Genomic DNA, 17,911 nt, shown 5'->3' with positions numbered 1-17,911 from the left:
TAGGACTTTAATCTTGGAAATCTTAAAAATCAGCTCATCTTTCAGTCAGAAAATATTAACCTAGCCCATCATCACCTGCTCTACTGGGAAGACATTCAGTTCTTCTCATGTCTGTATCTGGAGGCTGTTCCTTTGTAGATAAGCACAGAATGAGTCCTGCATTCAGCTGTTGGTTTGCAAACCCATATTTTCCATGAATGTTGAGGCATTTATCATCTTGTATAGAAATTTGATCTCAAATTATGGTTGGCCAAAGCCAAAGTTGTAGATTTCTATTTTTTATGATTGTAGTGATATGTAAGAAAGGCATGTAAATAGTGTATAAATAAAATTTATTAGTATTTTAATTGTATTAGAATCCTAGGGCCTTAGGATGTTTGTAGGTACCTTAGGGCTTTAATATATTCCATTTAGAATTAGTATTTTTCCATGATCCCAGTAATAAATTCTTTGTCTGTATGCTTTTGAAAAAATTGCATATCTCTGATTTACATGAGAATTATGTGTTTGGTTTTATGTAATTTGTTCAGAATTATGTATAACAGCAGCAAAGGTACACTGAGAAATTAAGAACTTGCCCTAACAGAGACTATTAAAAGAATGTGGCTTATTTAACCTTGTAAAAAAAGCTTGAGAGGGAGTATGATTCTCTTCAGGAATGCATTTGGATCACTACGTAAATGGGTAGGTCATAATGTAATTTTGGTGAAAGATCAAAAGGATATAAATTATTCCACTTCGATTTATAAGCCATTCGATAAAGTGAAATACCTTCTACATAAAATATTAGGAGGTAAAGAGCAGTATATATTTTTTGACAAAGCTTGATAAATTTATGATATTGTGTAATACAGTAAGATTAATCCTGGTTTGGGTTTCTTTTTGTCCCCAAACAGAGGTTGAAAGATTTCTTGAGCACAGTTGCTAATCATGTTTCTTGCATAGTATTTATACTGTTTTAGAGTGTTTTATTCTTTAGCTTTTAATGTACAATTGAATTATATTGTGTTACTTTGAATTAATGCTTCAGTCTGATTGTCTCTGGAAGGACTTTTGGAACTTCTCTCCAACCGATGCATCATTTCTTTTAAGGGGTACAAAGGAAATGCATTTTCATATATTTTTTTTTTCTTAAGGCATCAAGGAATGGACAGATTTCAGAGGGATATTGTTGGTTTTGTCCATTGAGAGAACCTGTGCAGCCTGGATGATCCCTGTCTTGAGCTCTTGTGCCTGCATGCTCTGCTCACCAAGGAAGCTTAAATGATTTCTTGATGTGAACATTCGTGTTATCCTCAGAGTAGAAGGGATTTTTTGATTAGTTGTTATTGATTTTGTGAGGCTTCTCCAGTTCATTTGGAAATTTTCAGTTACCAGATTCCGTGCCAAGGTAGAGACAGAGGACTTTGGACAGGTTCTTCATCTGTCCTTTCCTTTAACTGTGATTTCTTCATGAAGGTGGTTTGGTTTTTCTTTTTCACTGCCGAGACATTGGTTCTCTGTATTAATGTCCTTAAGTCTGCCGGAGGTGCACAGATGTTTCATGGCTTTTGACACGGCAAGTGTGGAACTCTTATTTATTATTCAGAACAAAACACCTATATATGGCTTCATGTGGTGTGGGTGATTGAACAACATAATGGAAGTGGCCTCTTCCAGTTCTATATCGCTAGCATACTGACAATGTTCCATTTGAATTACGTTTAGGGTGTTTTTTTTGTTCTAAAAATATGCTAGTTTAAGTAGCCACCTCATTATGACATATTTATTGGATGTAAAAATTGTATATCTCAGACAGTACTACTTATATATACAGGCAATTTTGCATCAGCAATCTTTAATATATGTTTTCTCTTAAAATGAGATTTTACTCAGAATAATTTACAGTGTGAAATACCTTTTTGTCAAAACATACTAATTACTTTAAGTCTGAATTACATAAAATTTTGATACACTCTTATCCCTGTGGTTCATTATATTAAATTGGTATTTTATGATTTTCTTTCTTCTTTTTTTTTGCTGAGCTTTTATCTATTCATATTACAGCATTAAAATTTAAAAGTCATTGTAGAGAGGGGAATATGTGTGAATTTGGAGCTGTGCAAACTGTTCCACTTAAAATGCTGTGCCAAATTATGGTCAAGAAAACCAAACCAAGAAGAGCAAGGAGCATATGGACTTTATGGAAGGGCAGAACAGTAAATTTTCTGTTGGAATCTGCTGTACAAATATTTTGATCTGGCTTGACTACAGAAAAAAATGATAGAATGTAGCAAGTTGCTCATTGGCAATTCATTTCAAAAATGAAATGCTGCCATAATTGCTACAGTCTTGACTGGTACAGCAGGTCCTGTGTTTGGATGGGGTTTGCTTGTTGGTGTGGGGTTTGGTTTGTTTTGGTTTTTTTTTTTGTTTTGTTTTGTTTTGTTTTTTTTTTTGTTAACAGAATAACTTCTGATCTTGATGACTTATTGTACTCTAGATATTTGTACTTTTCCTTTATTTGTTGCTTTTTGCATGGAGCTAGTGACAAGTTATATACTTGGCCTTTTTTTTTTCATTTGTTTGCTATGATTTATATTTTCATGCATACAAACTTCATGTAGCTCCAAATACCAGCCATATAGCAATATTTCATAAAACAATATGGCAGAAAGTATAATCAGGACCATTCTGCTCTGTGCCGTAGCAATTGGAGTACTCAGAAATCTTCCTGGATGTTTCCTGGGATATTCACCTTTCATATGAGATTTTTAAAATGGAAGTTCTGTCTCCTCTAGTTTAAAAGTAAGGAAGAAGCCAAGACTGTTTTTGTTCGGCTGATCTAAGTATGAATTTACATCACTGTTCAAGTAAGATGACTTCCTCTTCTTTCTTGTCTCTTGAATATTCTGTATCGGTACCTTAATTTCTTCTGTTTCACACGCAAGTAATTTTGGAAGCTTTTTGAGACAGTTCAGAACAAAAAGGTATTACAAAAGTAAGGTGTTTCTTTATGGAGTTGAACATCTTTTAGGTTCTGTGGCAGTGCTTGCTTTGTTTTTAAGTCTATGTCCTTAACCTCGTCTTACAAACTTGTAGATAATAACATGTAGATGGTAGGTTTTGTTAAGAAAAGATCTAACGGAACTTTGTTTCCTGTTTTATATTTAGGGATGGGATTTACTTGTGGTTTTGGTTTTTGTTTTCATTTGAGAACAAGGACATAAGGCTGCCTACTATATTAGCTAAGATGTAGTCTTTTAATGAACTTTTTGGCCATATTAATTTATGTATTTTCATACCTGTGTAAATGAAGATGTGAATCTTCTCTTCAGCTAGGTGAGCACAGCTTCTCTGACATAGTTCTTTAGAACCACATATTTTATGATTAGCAATTAAGGTTGCTAATGACTTGCGTGAGAGATCCATACTGGATGAAACAGGACTTTAATTGCTGTTTTAGTGGTTTTAACATGCTGAGTCCAGGAATCTTTTTCAGTAGCCATGAAAAGAAAAAGATGAAAGGGAAATGATAAGACCATCAACTTTTCATAAGCGTTCATCTTCAGAATATTAAGGTGTGTTTCTATGAAGTTCTTATTAGGAATGTGAAATTAATTATAAGAATAGCATACTTCTGTATGTTTTCAGAAGATTAATGGGAGATTGTTCAGTTGAAGTGAAGAAGAAAAAAATGTATATTTGAATAAAAGACTAAAAAAGATATACTTGTTGAAAATCACTATGCACTTGAGTTGCTGACTATAAGCTGATAGGAGGAGAAATTAACCTTTAATCTATTCAGATTTTTTTAAAAGTATGCATTCTAAGATGCAACAAGCCTAGTTAGAACTCTGAGTAACCTTTCCTGTAGTTAGTTTCATACTGTTCTGAGTTATGTGGTCTGTTGGTTAAGATGTCATGGTATATGAAAGAAAGGTCAAAATTAGGATAAGTAGGAACGATTGTTTAATAGTCAATTCTTTGGAAAGATTTAATAACACTTTCAAGAAATTCTAGATGCATAGTTTAGGTAATGTGCAATAAAGAAATGTGTAATAAAAAATAACTTTAGCATTGAATTTAAGAAATTGAATGTTCATTATTTCAGCATATATTTGGGGTTTTTGTTTGCTTTTTTTCCTCTAAGCTGTCATGGGACAGGATGTGAACTTTCACACTCAAGGTCGGAGTTTTTGAGTGACGCTGATTTATGACTTGCCAAGAATATATATCTCCTAAATCCTTCAGACTGTGTCTAGGGCAGGCTTAAATGGTGCTACCACTTAGCATAGATGAACCAGTGTTTCCCCATCTTCTGCTTATCAAAGTTTAGGTTCACTCATAATCTTTGAAATGATAAGAACAAGGAGGGCATTATTGCATCCAGTATCCAAACAGGGCTGCTTTGTGCTCTCTCAGCCATCGCTGCCTACGCTGTGTGCGCACTATGGCATGCAGCTTTCCACGCTCAGGAAGCGGTGGAGGAGGTCAGCGCTGTACCACTGAAAGACCCAGGTCCGTTTATGCCTCTTAACCTGCATCTGCAGCAAATATTTCTTAGGCTGCAGTAGATGACCTATTCCTACTATCTCTTTAGTATTAGGTTTCAAAATCTTAGTTTTCCTAATTCCAGCTGTGCCCAATAGGAAAGAAATGTTTTCTCTGACTCTGAAACACAGGTAATTAATAAGATGCACAGCACTCCAGAAATACAGCCCGTTATTTGCAACTCCATGTAGTAGGTTAGGACAGCTGGAGAAATAAGTGGCAGCAGCGTAGGGAATATTGGTGAGTGCATTGAAAGAGGAAAAACAGTACTCGAGAAAGAAAAGCAAAACTTGTCTCAGAGCTAGAGCCCTACTTATTTGCTGCATTACGTATCAAAGGCAAGCAGCAGAGAGAGGGGAAAATAGCCCTAAGGCATCTGAACAGGGTCAGCTGGGCTCTGCAGTGTGTGCTGGACCTGTGCTTTCATGTTAGCACCCAGTGCACTTGTTAATACTTCGATAGCAGGCTGAAGGGGAAGGATTTGGACTGAGTTTGGCTGAGTCCCAAAGCAGCGGGTGTCCTTCGTCCTAAGTACCTGGGAAGAGGATTAGAGTTTAGCATTGTACATCACATTACCAGCCTGGCCACTGCAGCTATTACAGGGCCTCAGCCAGGCAGTAGCTCTGGCACATCTGTCTGTCTGCTTCGCTGTGCAATGCAGGGGAGGGACCGAGTCCACGGAGAGGATGCCTGCTTGGTACTAGCCATCCACGCCACCCTTTCCTTCACACTCGACAATCCCAAATATGAGCAAGTTAAAAAGAATGCTGTGAAGGAAATAGGAATTAAATCATTCCTATACTAAGTATTTCTTTTGCTTGTATAGTGGTTACATCTGGTTGGAAAAAAAAAGTCAAATCATTATCCAGTTCTGGCTAGCCCCTGCACCACATTATACAATTTCTCATAAAATCATAAAAACATTTAGAATTCTTTGAATGTATGCATATGGTTTATTTCTGGTTTATATTATCTGAAAAGATAAATGGGCATTTTTTTTCTGGCAGTAATTGGTTTCCTCCTTAGCTTGTCTCAATAATTCCTCTAAATAAATTTTAGTACTATTGCACTTCATTAGTTCTTTAAAAGTAAGTGCTATGTTCTAAAATTTCAAGCACAACATTTGAAAGTGCAAATAACTCTTATAAAGAAGGCATTTAATCAAATCGCCAGTGTAAATTTGGCAGCGTTTTATGTGTATGTAATGTGTAACAGATACGCTCTTGTTCAAAATATAGCTGTTAACAATTAAATAATGAAAGATTTTATATAATGTTAATTTACCTTTCATTTAGTTATATACAGTCCTAAAATATAATATTGAAAAGTTCGTGATCATAAAATATAGTAAGATTGCAGGTTCTGCCTATCACTACAAAATAGAGCTGTGGTAGACCTGAAGTACTCAGACCATAATTACATTGCAGTTAGCAGCAGGAAGGATTAACAACTCCCGTAGAAAAATACTGTATTTTAGGACTGCCTTTATTTGTTAAATTAATAGACCAGTTCTCAGTTTTGACATTAAAAACTAACTCTATTCATTTCCTCGGTATGTTCAAGTTTGATTTTAACTTTAGTTATTGCCATTCTTATATTAGCTAGAAATAAAAATGCTATTCTATTACTGGTTTTTATGTTCTGTTAAGTTTCATCTGTTAAAAAACACCCTGCAGTTGAACGTTGTCAATAATTCACACAGACAAAAAAGTCTGGAGTTTTCAAAGTAAGTCGCTTTGATTATCATAGAAGATACCTTTGTGCTCTACTCATTAGAAAAATATTTTTATGTTTTATTAACTATCAACATGTTATTTGTTCTGTAGTTGGCTTTGATGTTCCTTCCTTCAAGAGCCACATATAGAGTCAGAGTGAGGGTGACAATAAATAACACAATAGCTATAGATAGCCATTACCAAATAACCAGTATGATTGCCAAATCTTATGCTAAAACTCTATGGATTAAAGGGGTTATAGTAGACCTCACACTATAAGGGGATTTGCTAATGAACTAGATTTCAAAACATGATAAAACGTGTTTTCTTTTCCTTCTGGGTTTTGGGGTTATTTTTTAAGATTGATTTAATGGGCTGAGATTTCATTGGGTTACAGTCTCAGTGAAGAGAGACTGATGACTTTGTAATAAGTATTAAAAATGTGTTTTGTGAAGTTTTATTAGTATTCAGCTTTGATCTAGTTTACAAGGAACTTGTAACATTTTGATTTTAGAGGAAACTAAGGAACATGGGCTTTGGAAATCATCTTCTATTTGAGATATCTGCCTTGTAGTCTGGTGTTTTCTTTTAGATATATGTATCAGCTCTTTCGTTATAAGATTTTTTTTTTTTCCCCTCAAGAATAATTTTATATCTGACAGCAGCCATTGCTTAACAGGCAGTATTACTCCCGGATCTTATTACCATGGTGTTTAAGACATAGACCTCATACTCCTACTTTTCATACTTCTAAAGGTACTTCTGTACCACAGCACTTGCAGCAAGTTAACCCCTGTCTTGTCTTGATTACATGGGGATTAGGATAGTTCTTGAGTATGTGTTTATTTGTCGAAGGAAAATGATATTTTGAAAGTACTTCCACTTTAAAAGTACATTCTATACAGCTGCTCTTAAGTGTTTAAATTTACTTTATATATCGTAGCATAGTTGACCATGATATGTAAAGTGTTAGCATATTTTAGCAAATCTCACAAAAACGTACATGCAGGTTATCACGTAAATCCAAATGCACTTAAAGTAGTGGAAATACAATGAGTGAAATTGTATAAAAGAGGTTTTTTGTTTTGAAAATGTTGAATTTCAAATGTGCTGAAGAATTATTTCAGAATTGTGTTTTAAATACATCAACATAAACCAGAAAACTCTTACAAATAATATTACATACTTTGTGCTTATATCTTTTGCCATACTAAGAAATCAGTTTGGTATATAGGTTTTTAATTTATTCATAGTACGACCCAGCAACACTGCTACACCAGCCCTCTATATCCTTTCATTCCAAATGAAAATATACAGCCTTCTCATTGTTAGGAAACATATCTTTATTGTTTCCTGAAATGGACCAAATAAGTAAATATGTTTAGCAGGGTTTTTTTTTAATGTGCTTTTGGCTTTCTTTTCTAATTAAGCCCATATCCATTAAAAGAATAAAATACTGGAAAATTTCAGTGGCAGGGGGAGGTCCACAGTGCAGTCCACTGCTGATAGCCAGGCTAGCATCTGAGCTAGAGCAGCTTGCTCAGGGCCTTGTCCAGGCGAGTTGTGAAAATCCCAGTGGACGCATTCCACAGTCTCCCTGGCAAGCTGCTCAAGCGCCCTCATTGGGAAGGGCTTTTTTCTTATGACAGTTTAGCTTCAGCTTGTTACTGTTGCCTCTTGGCCCCTCTTTCTTACTTATAACCCTCACCGTAATGTGGAAATGTAGTGGAAAACTGCTCTTGGATCCTACCTTAGCATTCTCTTCTCCCAGCTGGTATAACGTCTGCTGCAGCCCCCTAACCATGTTAGTAGCCCTGTGCTAAAGTCTCTTCACTTTTTCTTGTACTTGGTGGGAGGGAGGAGCAAATCTTAGTAGTACCTTCATTCTCCTCTGCTATGGGTAGTGCCTCTTTCCCCCAGCTGTCGATCGTGCACACAGACTCCTGTGATTTCTCAGAGCAGACTTGGTCAGTCAAGGCTGAGGCAAGAAAGGTATCACTGCCGTTTCATTCCCTACAATGTTAAGGTTTTTACCACTTTGAAAATACTTATTTTTCTTGTGTTTTAAACAGAGATGAAAGTAAACAGGGATTAATTTGGGGCTGGGGGAGCTGTTGTGTTTCGGGGGGGGGGGGGAGGGAGGCTGTTTGTTAGTATTCTGTTTTTGTTTTGGTTTGGGTTTGGTGTTTATTTTAATTTAACAAAGTTATTCAATAGATGAGGAATGAACTGCTGGTTGTACATACCTCAGGTACCTGTGACTCGTCCCCAGTCAGGAGGAAACCTGCCACTGCCTGAATGGCAAAGAAAGAGGGAGGCTGGAAATGCTTTTCCACCACGTGACGGGAGAGGGCTAACGCCATGTATAGACCAAACTGAGGTGGTGCTGGCAGGCTAGGCCACGAGGCTGGGCCCTTGTTCAAGAGATGAATATGGCTATTCAGTGCAGTAAGAGCCCAATAGAACTGGGATACTCTATTTCCCAAATGCAGAGAGTGTAAATTTGAGTGTATTTGTTGTAGACACAGACAGAATATAAACAAACAATGGACTAGGCTTTCAGAAACCCCAGCTCTGCTGACGACTACTGGCTGCCCTGATTTCTCACTGAGGTGGCTTCACAATATAATTTAAATTAAATAGAAAATTCTTGCAAGAATATTTTAGAAATACTGCTTTTCAGATGCAATTTTCTGAAATGTACCAAGCAGTTTATCAACAGTGATATATTTTTAATGGTAAATATTAATTCAAGTTTATGATTCATCATATTTCAGAGGGTCTTATGTTTTAATTCTGACTGTGGATATGAAAAATTGTTTAATCAGTTGACGTGGATGCCTTATTTACACAGGGATTCTAGTGGTTCCTGCTTTGTCTGTTGGAGAAAAAATAAGAATAATGATTCAAAACAAATGAATACTCTCAAATCACTATTCTTGTGGTCATCTGCTCTTTTGTAAGTGTAAATATTAGAGCTGTTTTAGATAAACTTCTCAGGTGGTCTTGTAAATATTAACTAGCATATGTTTGTACGTATCTTCAAATTCAAAGACTAGGATTTTTTTGTTTCTTTTGGTTTTGGGTTGGGTTGGGTTTTCTGGGGGGATGTGGGGGGTGAGTGTTTTCAAAGAATGCTCCATATTCAGACAGCAATAAATGCAGCATGATTTTCTTTAGCAGTTAAAGAAAATAAAATTTCTTTAGTAGGGTTTTTGCCAAGTTTTACTTTGTTTTTAACAAGATGTAAGATTTATTTCTGAGCCAATTTTGAAGCTCTTTAATAGATCACAGGAAGCTAAGCCTTGTCTTTAGAAAATCACTGAAGTAGTGTGTCATTGGCTAGTTACTTCACTTGGATTTGTAACACATGTTCACTAGTCTGTATCAGACTTAGACTTTGATGAGTAGTTAAGAAATGAGTCTTTACCCTTGGTAACAGTGGCAAAATGCCCACTCAAACAGAAATGGACTTGGATGGTCAATGGATTGTTCTGTCTTTTATGTATATATTCAATTCTGATGAAAATTATTAATAAGTTTGCAATGAATCATAGAAGTAGTAAACTAGTTCTGCACCAGTAGTTGTATTTCAGATTTCAGCTGCACGTTAAATTTCATTAATATTGAAGATACAGTCTTTGCATGTTCAACGGAGAGCGTAAGGTTAAATAGTTTGAGTTTTCCAGCCTTAAGCCTGGAGCACCTGATTTCTCCTGCTGTTGTGCTGTGTCTCCTGGGAGAAGAACTGTGTGTTTTGTCTGGTTCCTTCTCGATCACTTCCAAACAAAACTCTGAAACTGTAGACTTGTTTTAGAAAACGTGTTTTGTTCTGTAAGATAATGTACCTTCAGTGCTCTGGAGAGGTAAGTGTAACAAGTAATAAGATTTTACTTCCTTTTTTAATCATTGAACAGTCAGGTGTTTGTAAAAGTGACTGCTACGTAGAAGGTTTTAAGAAAATAAGCTATATTTTTGTAATCATTTTCTGATATGCATATCAAGTATGACCACCTTACTGTCAAAACTTAATGTAAAAGCAGATTTCATTCATCTAGAAGAATTATCTGTGTTTCACAAGCATGTAGCAACATTTTCTAGTTTGAAAAACATGTACAGTTGCCACAGAAACTATCAGTGTAGTGGACCAAATTTGTGACTAATGTAGACTCCTGCATTCTAACCTCATGCTGAAACACTTTAGCTTCCATTCACTAGCTCTTGAATAGCTGAACAGGACCTTTGTACAGGCAGGTGTTGGTTGCAACAGGTAATGTTGTAATGTTGGACAAAGTACAAGTGCTGAGGTCTGCTAGAAGGCTTACAGTTCTCCAGTGGCTGGAGGATTGGTTGAACAGTAGCCCAAAGGAAAACCAAACCAAAATGTTGCTCAAGCAATATGAATCATTTGTACCAGTTTGCACCAGAAGTCTGACCCAGCAAAGTCTTGGCACTGCAAACAGTAAAAGAGCTAATTTTACAAAACTCACTGACTTAACTGCTGTGTCTTACAGCTGGTTGCAAGTTACTTTTGTAAAAGGAAAAAACCTTTCATGTAGGTAGGCATTTATCATCCCTCCACACAACCTTCCTACTCTGCACTGCTAATTTATTAATTACAGTTATTAGCATAACTGTCAAATAAGTAGATAGAAATTTAAAAAAGTGGGATTTCAGCAGTTGTTTAACACTTTATTAAAAATGTGCTCTCTCAAGTGTAATAGAGACACTCCCACGATAGCTCTGTTGTATTACTACTTATTATTTATAATTAAAAATATAGTACTGCTCAACTTCTATCCTTTCTTGTTTCATGTTACAAGAACCAGTATAGCAAGACCGTGAAATAGAATAAGCCAAAATAATTCTCTCTCACACACACAAAATCATTTAATGTTCATTTCTGTTCCTTGCTGTTTCCTGAAGTCACAGAACGCTTGCTCAGGGCTCCTGTGGCCATCTTCCATGAAAGAAGGTGCAGAGGTGGGAGAAGGGGGGGACAAGGAAAATAAGACCCTTATGAAGAAGATGATATTCACTGTGTACTTATACATGATATTGCAGGATTCTGATTTATAGCAGGGTGATGGTTGTGGTTTTAATTGCATTCCTGCTTTCTTATTTCTGCTCTTTAGAATAAATCTTAACAAACATATTCATGTAAAATATACATATGCACATGCTCACAAATATATGCACATATACAGATGTGCATGAATTTTCTGCATTTTTTTCTGCAAAAATAGAGCACCTGGAAGGTACAAGGAGGCTTAACAACTGCACTTATTCCTGAGGTTGCCTTATAACCCCCATCATAAAATTCCACATTCAGTTTGTTGTGATGTAACTCATCCAAAAACTTCCCTTTTGCTGCTTTGACACAACTTAAATTTTAAGGAATGTTTTTGTCAAAGCAATTAAAAGCATGAAACAGGGTATGTCGAGGTGGTCTTTGTTTGGAAAGTTTGAAACTTGAATTTAATAATTGGCCTAGGGAGGCTTTTGCATCAGGTTTGAGGATTTGTGGGCTTTTGAGTTGCCTTTTATTTAAAAAAAAAAATAACTTGCCAAGTTTGGTCAAATTGCGAGCGTTACAAAGTTGTCATTTACATGAATTCAGGAGAGAATTTGTAGTAGATGATCTTCCAAAGAGTCCTGCTCTCACAGCTGGCAAGTTTCAGTGTACAGATGAGGATTTGAAGTTTTGTGCTGCTGTGGGTCTTGGTGGATTTTGGTGCTGTTATCAGAACTGAACATACAGGCACTGTCCCAGTGAGCTCCTTATAACCTCTATTCCTGGGCTTAGGCTGCTTGAAATGAATCTTGCCTAAACCTGATACAAGAAAGAGGAAAAACTGACCTGTAAGAAAATATTTTGGGACAAGAAGCCAGAAGAGAGTGAGAAACCAGGGCTAAGCATTGAGGTGGGAGTTGACTCCAACTGACTGAAATAACAATTTTTTTTTTTTTCCGTGTATAAATAGAAAAGTAACTTATCGTTGCATCACTGCCAAAGACTTCTCCCCAGATATCAGGGAAGGGGAAAACATCTGAAGTGACTGGGAAATTTTTGTCAGAAGTCCCAAACTTAACAATCAACCATAATTTTGAGACTATATCCAAGTGTATAACTCCATGCCCTGGAGCACAATACTTCGGATAGGCAACAAAACAGATAGATATAATGCCCTTCTGACCATTCAGTGATGGAATAGGAAGCAAACATTTTTCAGGTAACTCTTCTGAAGGATCCTTCAGGGTGTAGTCAGTGGGATTTGATCCTGTGCCTCACAGTTCAGCATCTATGCTACAATCCTGGGGTTTTGACCAAGAGGAGATTGGGCGTATTTGCTGATCCCGTGTTGCTACAATAAAACATATACCCTACAAAAGCAGGAATCCACATTTTAGGACCTTTTCAAATTAAATTCAAATTATAATTTGAAATTACTTTTATTAATGAATCTTATCTATATTGCTATGTAATTAACATTGGAAGAAATTGAACTGTTGTTTGCTGTAGTATATACAAGGCATACCTAGAAAGCAGCATCACCAGAAGTCAGATATTCTTCACATTTGCATGTGAGAAGAGTAGGGAAGAAAATTTTAGCACTTCTGCAATGTAATCAGCAACTTTGCTTTGTCTGTAGCTGTCTGCCTCTTACCCAACTGATAAAGAGGTTATAAAAACATTTAAGGTATTAAAAATTAAATTAATATTTTATTGCTCCTTAAAGAGGAAGTTATAGATATTCCTATTGTTCATACCCAGTATAGTGACATTGAAATGATCTGGGCAACAGGTGTTACAAACTGAAAGTAGGTTGAAGATCTTCATTGTGGAAGATACATGTGGAATTTTTAAAGAACTATATGCAAACCGGTATGTGAAAACTTCTAGAGCTTGGTTGGAATTGGCAAGTGTGCAAGATGTACCCAGGTGCTAAAATAATGTAGGAAATACGGCAAATCTAAAAGAAGACTGGGTCCTGTGTTAAACCATTTTGGACTTACAGAGCTCAGAATTAAATTTCTAGAAGTTTCTAGTGACTCCAATGCCCATGAGCATTGTATCTCAATTACCAGCAATAAAATTGATATGCTAACACTGTTTACCACTCAGAAGACTAATGGAATGGTTCTGATACATTGCGGGTGAGTTCTTGATTGTCTGCGTACTGCGAGAGGTCTGCATCCATGATCGGGGGCACCAATAGTGGTGTAATCGTACAAGGACAAGTGTAAGTACATAGAATTTACCCATCTCTCATTTGGGTAGTAATGCGTTCTTTCACTCATAGTATATACAGAGCAAGTGAGTTATTTTATTTTTCTGAACGCTAGAAAATAACCATAGTTCAGCTACAATTAATAGCTGGTTTCTGAATGGAAATACTGAATAACAAGTATTTCTGTAAAAGTTATAGGAAAGTCACTAAACCTAATGGGATCTCAGGTTTGTCTGGAATACTGAGGTGCTACCATGAGTAAGTGCTTGTAAATAATCATTGTATAAGTAATACATTGCTGTTACACTGGTATTTGAAAAAATGTTTTGTTTTGTTTTTCTATCCATCTAGGAATTGCTGATATTTTTACAAAATTTGCCCACAGTACACTGGGAAAATGAAGAAATCAGTGTACTCCTAGCAGAGGCCTACAGACTGAAGTTTGCATTTGCGGATGCCCCCAATCATTACAAGAAATGAATATAAAGAGCCAGAAATCATTAACACCAACGTGTTCTGCAGTACTATGGCATCTGTTGTTCTGGTTGTGCTCTCAGCTCATTGCTCTTTCATTTGAATTAAGATGACCATTAAAATTCTGTTAGAATTTGCCGAATGAGAACAGAATACCAAAGAAATGGACAAAGCAGGTTATCAAGCATTGAATGAACTTAAAAGTGAACTTTTTTGCTCAGCATGAAAAATTAGTTCAGAAGTCTATCACATAATTTTCTTCTTCTTCCCTTCTTCACTAATTAGGAGCATTGCAGTCTGTCTGATCTATGTCGAGCAATTCTGTATGTACCTAAGACTTAAAACTACTTACAGAATGATTTTGTCATTATTTCAGTGTCACCTGCCGTGACTTTATCAGCCAGTTTTGGTCAATAAAAGTTATTTACTTTCAGTGGGGAAAAAAAAAAATTACATAGTCATAAAGGCCACATGAGACAGCAAAGCCTGTGTTTTGAGGTCTGGTTATAACTCAGAATACACTGATATTCACACACCATCTGTTGTTTTTCCATGGAATTAGGTTAGAACGCTTCAATAATATAAGAATATAGGAGGTCGCAGTGGAAATTGGTGGCATTTTCTAAACATTACTCAGTCTTGCAGGGTGCTGTAGAAGCTTTTTAGCTCTACAGAAGAGTTACTAAAGCCGAAGACTCATCTATAACACTGAAATAAATCTCTCTATATATATTTTGGAATGTTTTTAAAATAATGAATGAAATAGAAGACTTGGTCTTGTCAAAATAATTAAAGCCTTTCTTTCAAGGCCTTTCAATTTTTCAGCATGAAAGTTCACTTTTAAGAAACGTATTAAGAAGCTTGGTTTACAAAGCAAGATATATTTTTATCTCAGTTGTTGCCTTATTCTCCATTTCTAGCATGTTAGAAAAGGAAAATTAATATATCGTTCCAAAGCTTATTTGTTAAATAATTTAATACCTTTTTTCTGATTATTCAGAGGAAGTGAGAAGATAGTTCCCAATAATGACGACAGTAACTACATACTCAGATTGCTCTTGTATCATTAGCAGAATAAGAATCCTCTATGACTTTATAGGATGAAATTAATGTTTCTTCATCTAATCATGGGATACTGAATAATTTCTTAAAACTTACATAATTTAAGTGCACTATTTATTTTTGAGAAATCTTTTCAGATAAGAATTCTGATGTTGCTCTACTGGATGTAAATAACTCATTAATTTGTGCCTACCGTACACATACAGGTTATTAAGGGTGAGAGTTGCAATAAGCAATATACTGGAAGCTCAGAATTTTTATTCCTCAATTCAATTCTCAAGTTGCACAATGTTGCGTGAAAAGTGTAGTGCTCTTTCAAGTTTGGGAAATAAAAGATCTTCAAGAGGTTTTCTCTTATGACTTCTTATTGGAAGATTATTTTCAAGTTCTTCAAAAGATGTAGATACAAATTTTGAAAAGCTTTCTAGGTGTGTTAGTTGCATTACTTGTTTTAGGGGCCTTAGTTCTTGACACTGACTTCATAATAATTAGGTGTTTCAGGGTAAATAGAATAATATACATTTTTACCACCATGTGATTATGAGTTCCATATTTTAAAATTTTATTAAATCTTTGGTAGAAGAGAAAAAACTGAATTAATTCAGAAGCAGGAGTGTTTGGTGATGAGGATGCATTTCTGTTCCACTGGTGTCAGCTGGGGGTTTCAGTTGCAATGGATGCAAGGTCAGGCCTCCTAGATTGCTGCATTTGTGCCTAGAGTGTGTAGTGGATCTGTGTTTCTTAAATGTCCATATACTGTTTTCTGTAACTTCAGTTCGTGGTCTAATGTATCAAAATTTATCTTTATGTTTACAAAGAATGTCATATTGTGCCTAACAGAGTATCTAACAATAACAGAATAAAAGAAACCTGAAATTTATCATCGTTTGCTTTAAACTTAGTATCTACAATCGTTTGTTAATAGAAATGCATATTATTGTAACAAGAGAAGACACACAGCATTACGTGTACAATGTTGTAAGGGTTTTCTATAATTAACTTTTTTTCTATTAAGATGTTATTTAGGTAGTTACATGTAACATGGGAAGTTGACCCAAAGTTGTCTGCTGTGTCAGATGCTCCTGCATAACATTTATGGAACTGGATATGTAAAATTTCCTTCATCGGGTCCACGTGAGTTGTCTGCCATGTCTTCCAAATTCAACAGGTACCTCTTACTTCCCTTGGAAGACAGTATTACCGTTACAGGTCACATTTACTGTTGTGTCTGTGTCAGAAGTTGAATATTGTACTTGAGCACATTGCTTTGTAAGGATAGTGGGAAGTTTCCTAACATAATAACAATGATTATTTATGTAGATATAGACTTTTCTGGAAAATATGATCTAGATATATAAATAACATTTATATATCTATACAGATAGGAATAGTTTTCAGTAAATAGAAGGCCAACATTTATGTAAAATTTCAAATTCTCAGTACTTTAAGATTTACATAAAATATTTCATTTTATTAAAATAAAACAACCCTACACCTTACATTTAACAGTTCTACATCTCAGGTAAAATGTCATTCCAAACAAAATATTGCATAGCAAAGGAAATAATGCTATCATTATTACATCCCACATACTTTATTTTTTCCAAAATTCAAGATTCTGAGTATTATAAAATTCCTTTGTAATACGTATTTTCTTATGAAGGAGACATCTTGACACATCACTAGTGAAACCAGACAGCAATTTCCTAGAACTTGTGAAATATTGAAATTGTAGTGTCTAAAATGCGTGTTAGAGAATTTCTGTAATAAAAATTTAAACAAGAATGTACGATATAAAAAGATTTATGACTACAGTATTTGAAAAATGTAAATAATAAAAAAGTAGTTAATTATGTAAATACAGTACATGGAGTAGGATAGACGTGTAAGTTGAAATCTTATGTAACTCTGTAATATGTTATAAGAAATTACTTTCATTATTTTTTGGCTCAGTTCCTTATGGAAAAGTCCATGATTTTTTTTTTACTTCAGAACTACAGAAAAGAAGTATCTGAAGTTCCATTGTGTGCTTCTGACAAGTATTAACACTGAGGCACTGGTTAAAACTGTAAAACTGATGAAAGATGAAGAAATAAAGGCATATTTATGAAGCACTATATAGAGTGGAAAGCTTTATTGTTTTCATCAGGCATATTGCATACTACATCAAAGCATGTTTTTGGTGTGTTTGTTTTACAGTCTCAAAACCCTGTATCATAAGAGCAAATGCAGTAGGAAGAGCTCTGTGCTCAGTTACGTTTCTGCAACTCTCTACCCTTGTATCTTGTAGATTTTGCAAGTTAATAAGACAGACAACTTCCAAAGGTATCTCTCTGCATATACCATATACATACAGGGTACTGAGGATTTTCTGCAAAAAGCAGATGAAGATAATTTGACACCACAGCAGAATTAAACTGGGGAGCAGGTGGCAGAGCAAACAAAGGAGGTACAGAATTCTGTATGTGTCTGGGGTGAGGAAGGAGAGGAGCTGCAGCTCTGTGCAGAGAAACAGTAAAAGGTAGTGAAAGGGTCGGGATCTGGAAACTTAAGGATGATTTAAGTAGATTAAGAAGCAAGGAGAGATGTCCTGTATGTATGTATGTATGTATGTATGGGAACCTCAAGTCCTTCATTTCAAGGAAGCTAGGGGAGAGTTCCAATAATCCTGATGAGTCTGGTGAGAAAATACACTAGCCTGGTTGTATGGAAGGCAAAGTTAACGACTTCTCTGTGTAAAACTACACACAGCATTCAGGGAAAAAGAAACATAGGGATGCAATGGCAGTCTTTCTGTTACTTGCTTGGGTGATGATGAATTGTAATCATGCTGGTTTCTCACCTTGAATAAAATTGGGTTTCTTCATCTGCTATAATCTTCTGAAGATCCTGCAG

General features: G+C 35.6%; 1 protein-coding gene across 3 annotated transcripts in view; it reads left to right on the top strand.

Annotated features, from left to right (window-relative positions):
• TBC1D22A (TBC1 domain family member 22A) overlaps positions 1-17,135 on the top strand; it is a 187,664-nt gene extending 170,529 nt beyond the window's left edge. For all 3 annotated transcript variants that reach the window (XM_075081294.1, XM_075081292.1, XM_075081293.1), the window contains one exon: positions 13,832-17,135. In XM_075081294.1, the coding sequence (XP_074937395.1) occupies positions 13,832-13,960 (129 nt within the window). In that variant the 3' untranslated portion in view covers positions 13,961-17,135. The remainder of the gene's footprint in view (positions 1-13,831) is intronic.
• Positions 17,136-17,911: the final 776 nt, after the last annotated feature.

This window comes from Phalacrocorax aristotelis, chromosome 1, assembly GCF_949628215.1.
Source record: "Phalacrocorax aristotelis chromosome 1, bGulAri2.1, whole genome shotgun sequence".
NCBI classification, from domain to species: domain Eukaryota; kingdom Metazoa; phylum Chordata; class Aves; order Suliformes; family Phalacrocoracidae; genus Phalacrocorax; species Phalacrocorax aristotelis.
Note: the sequence above shows the minus strand (reverse complement) of the source record. Positions and strands in the feature narration are given on the sequence as shown.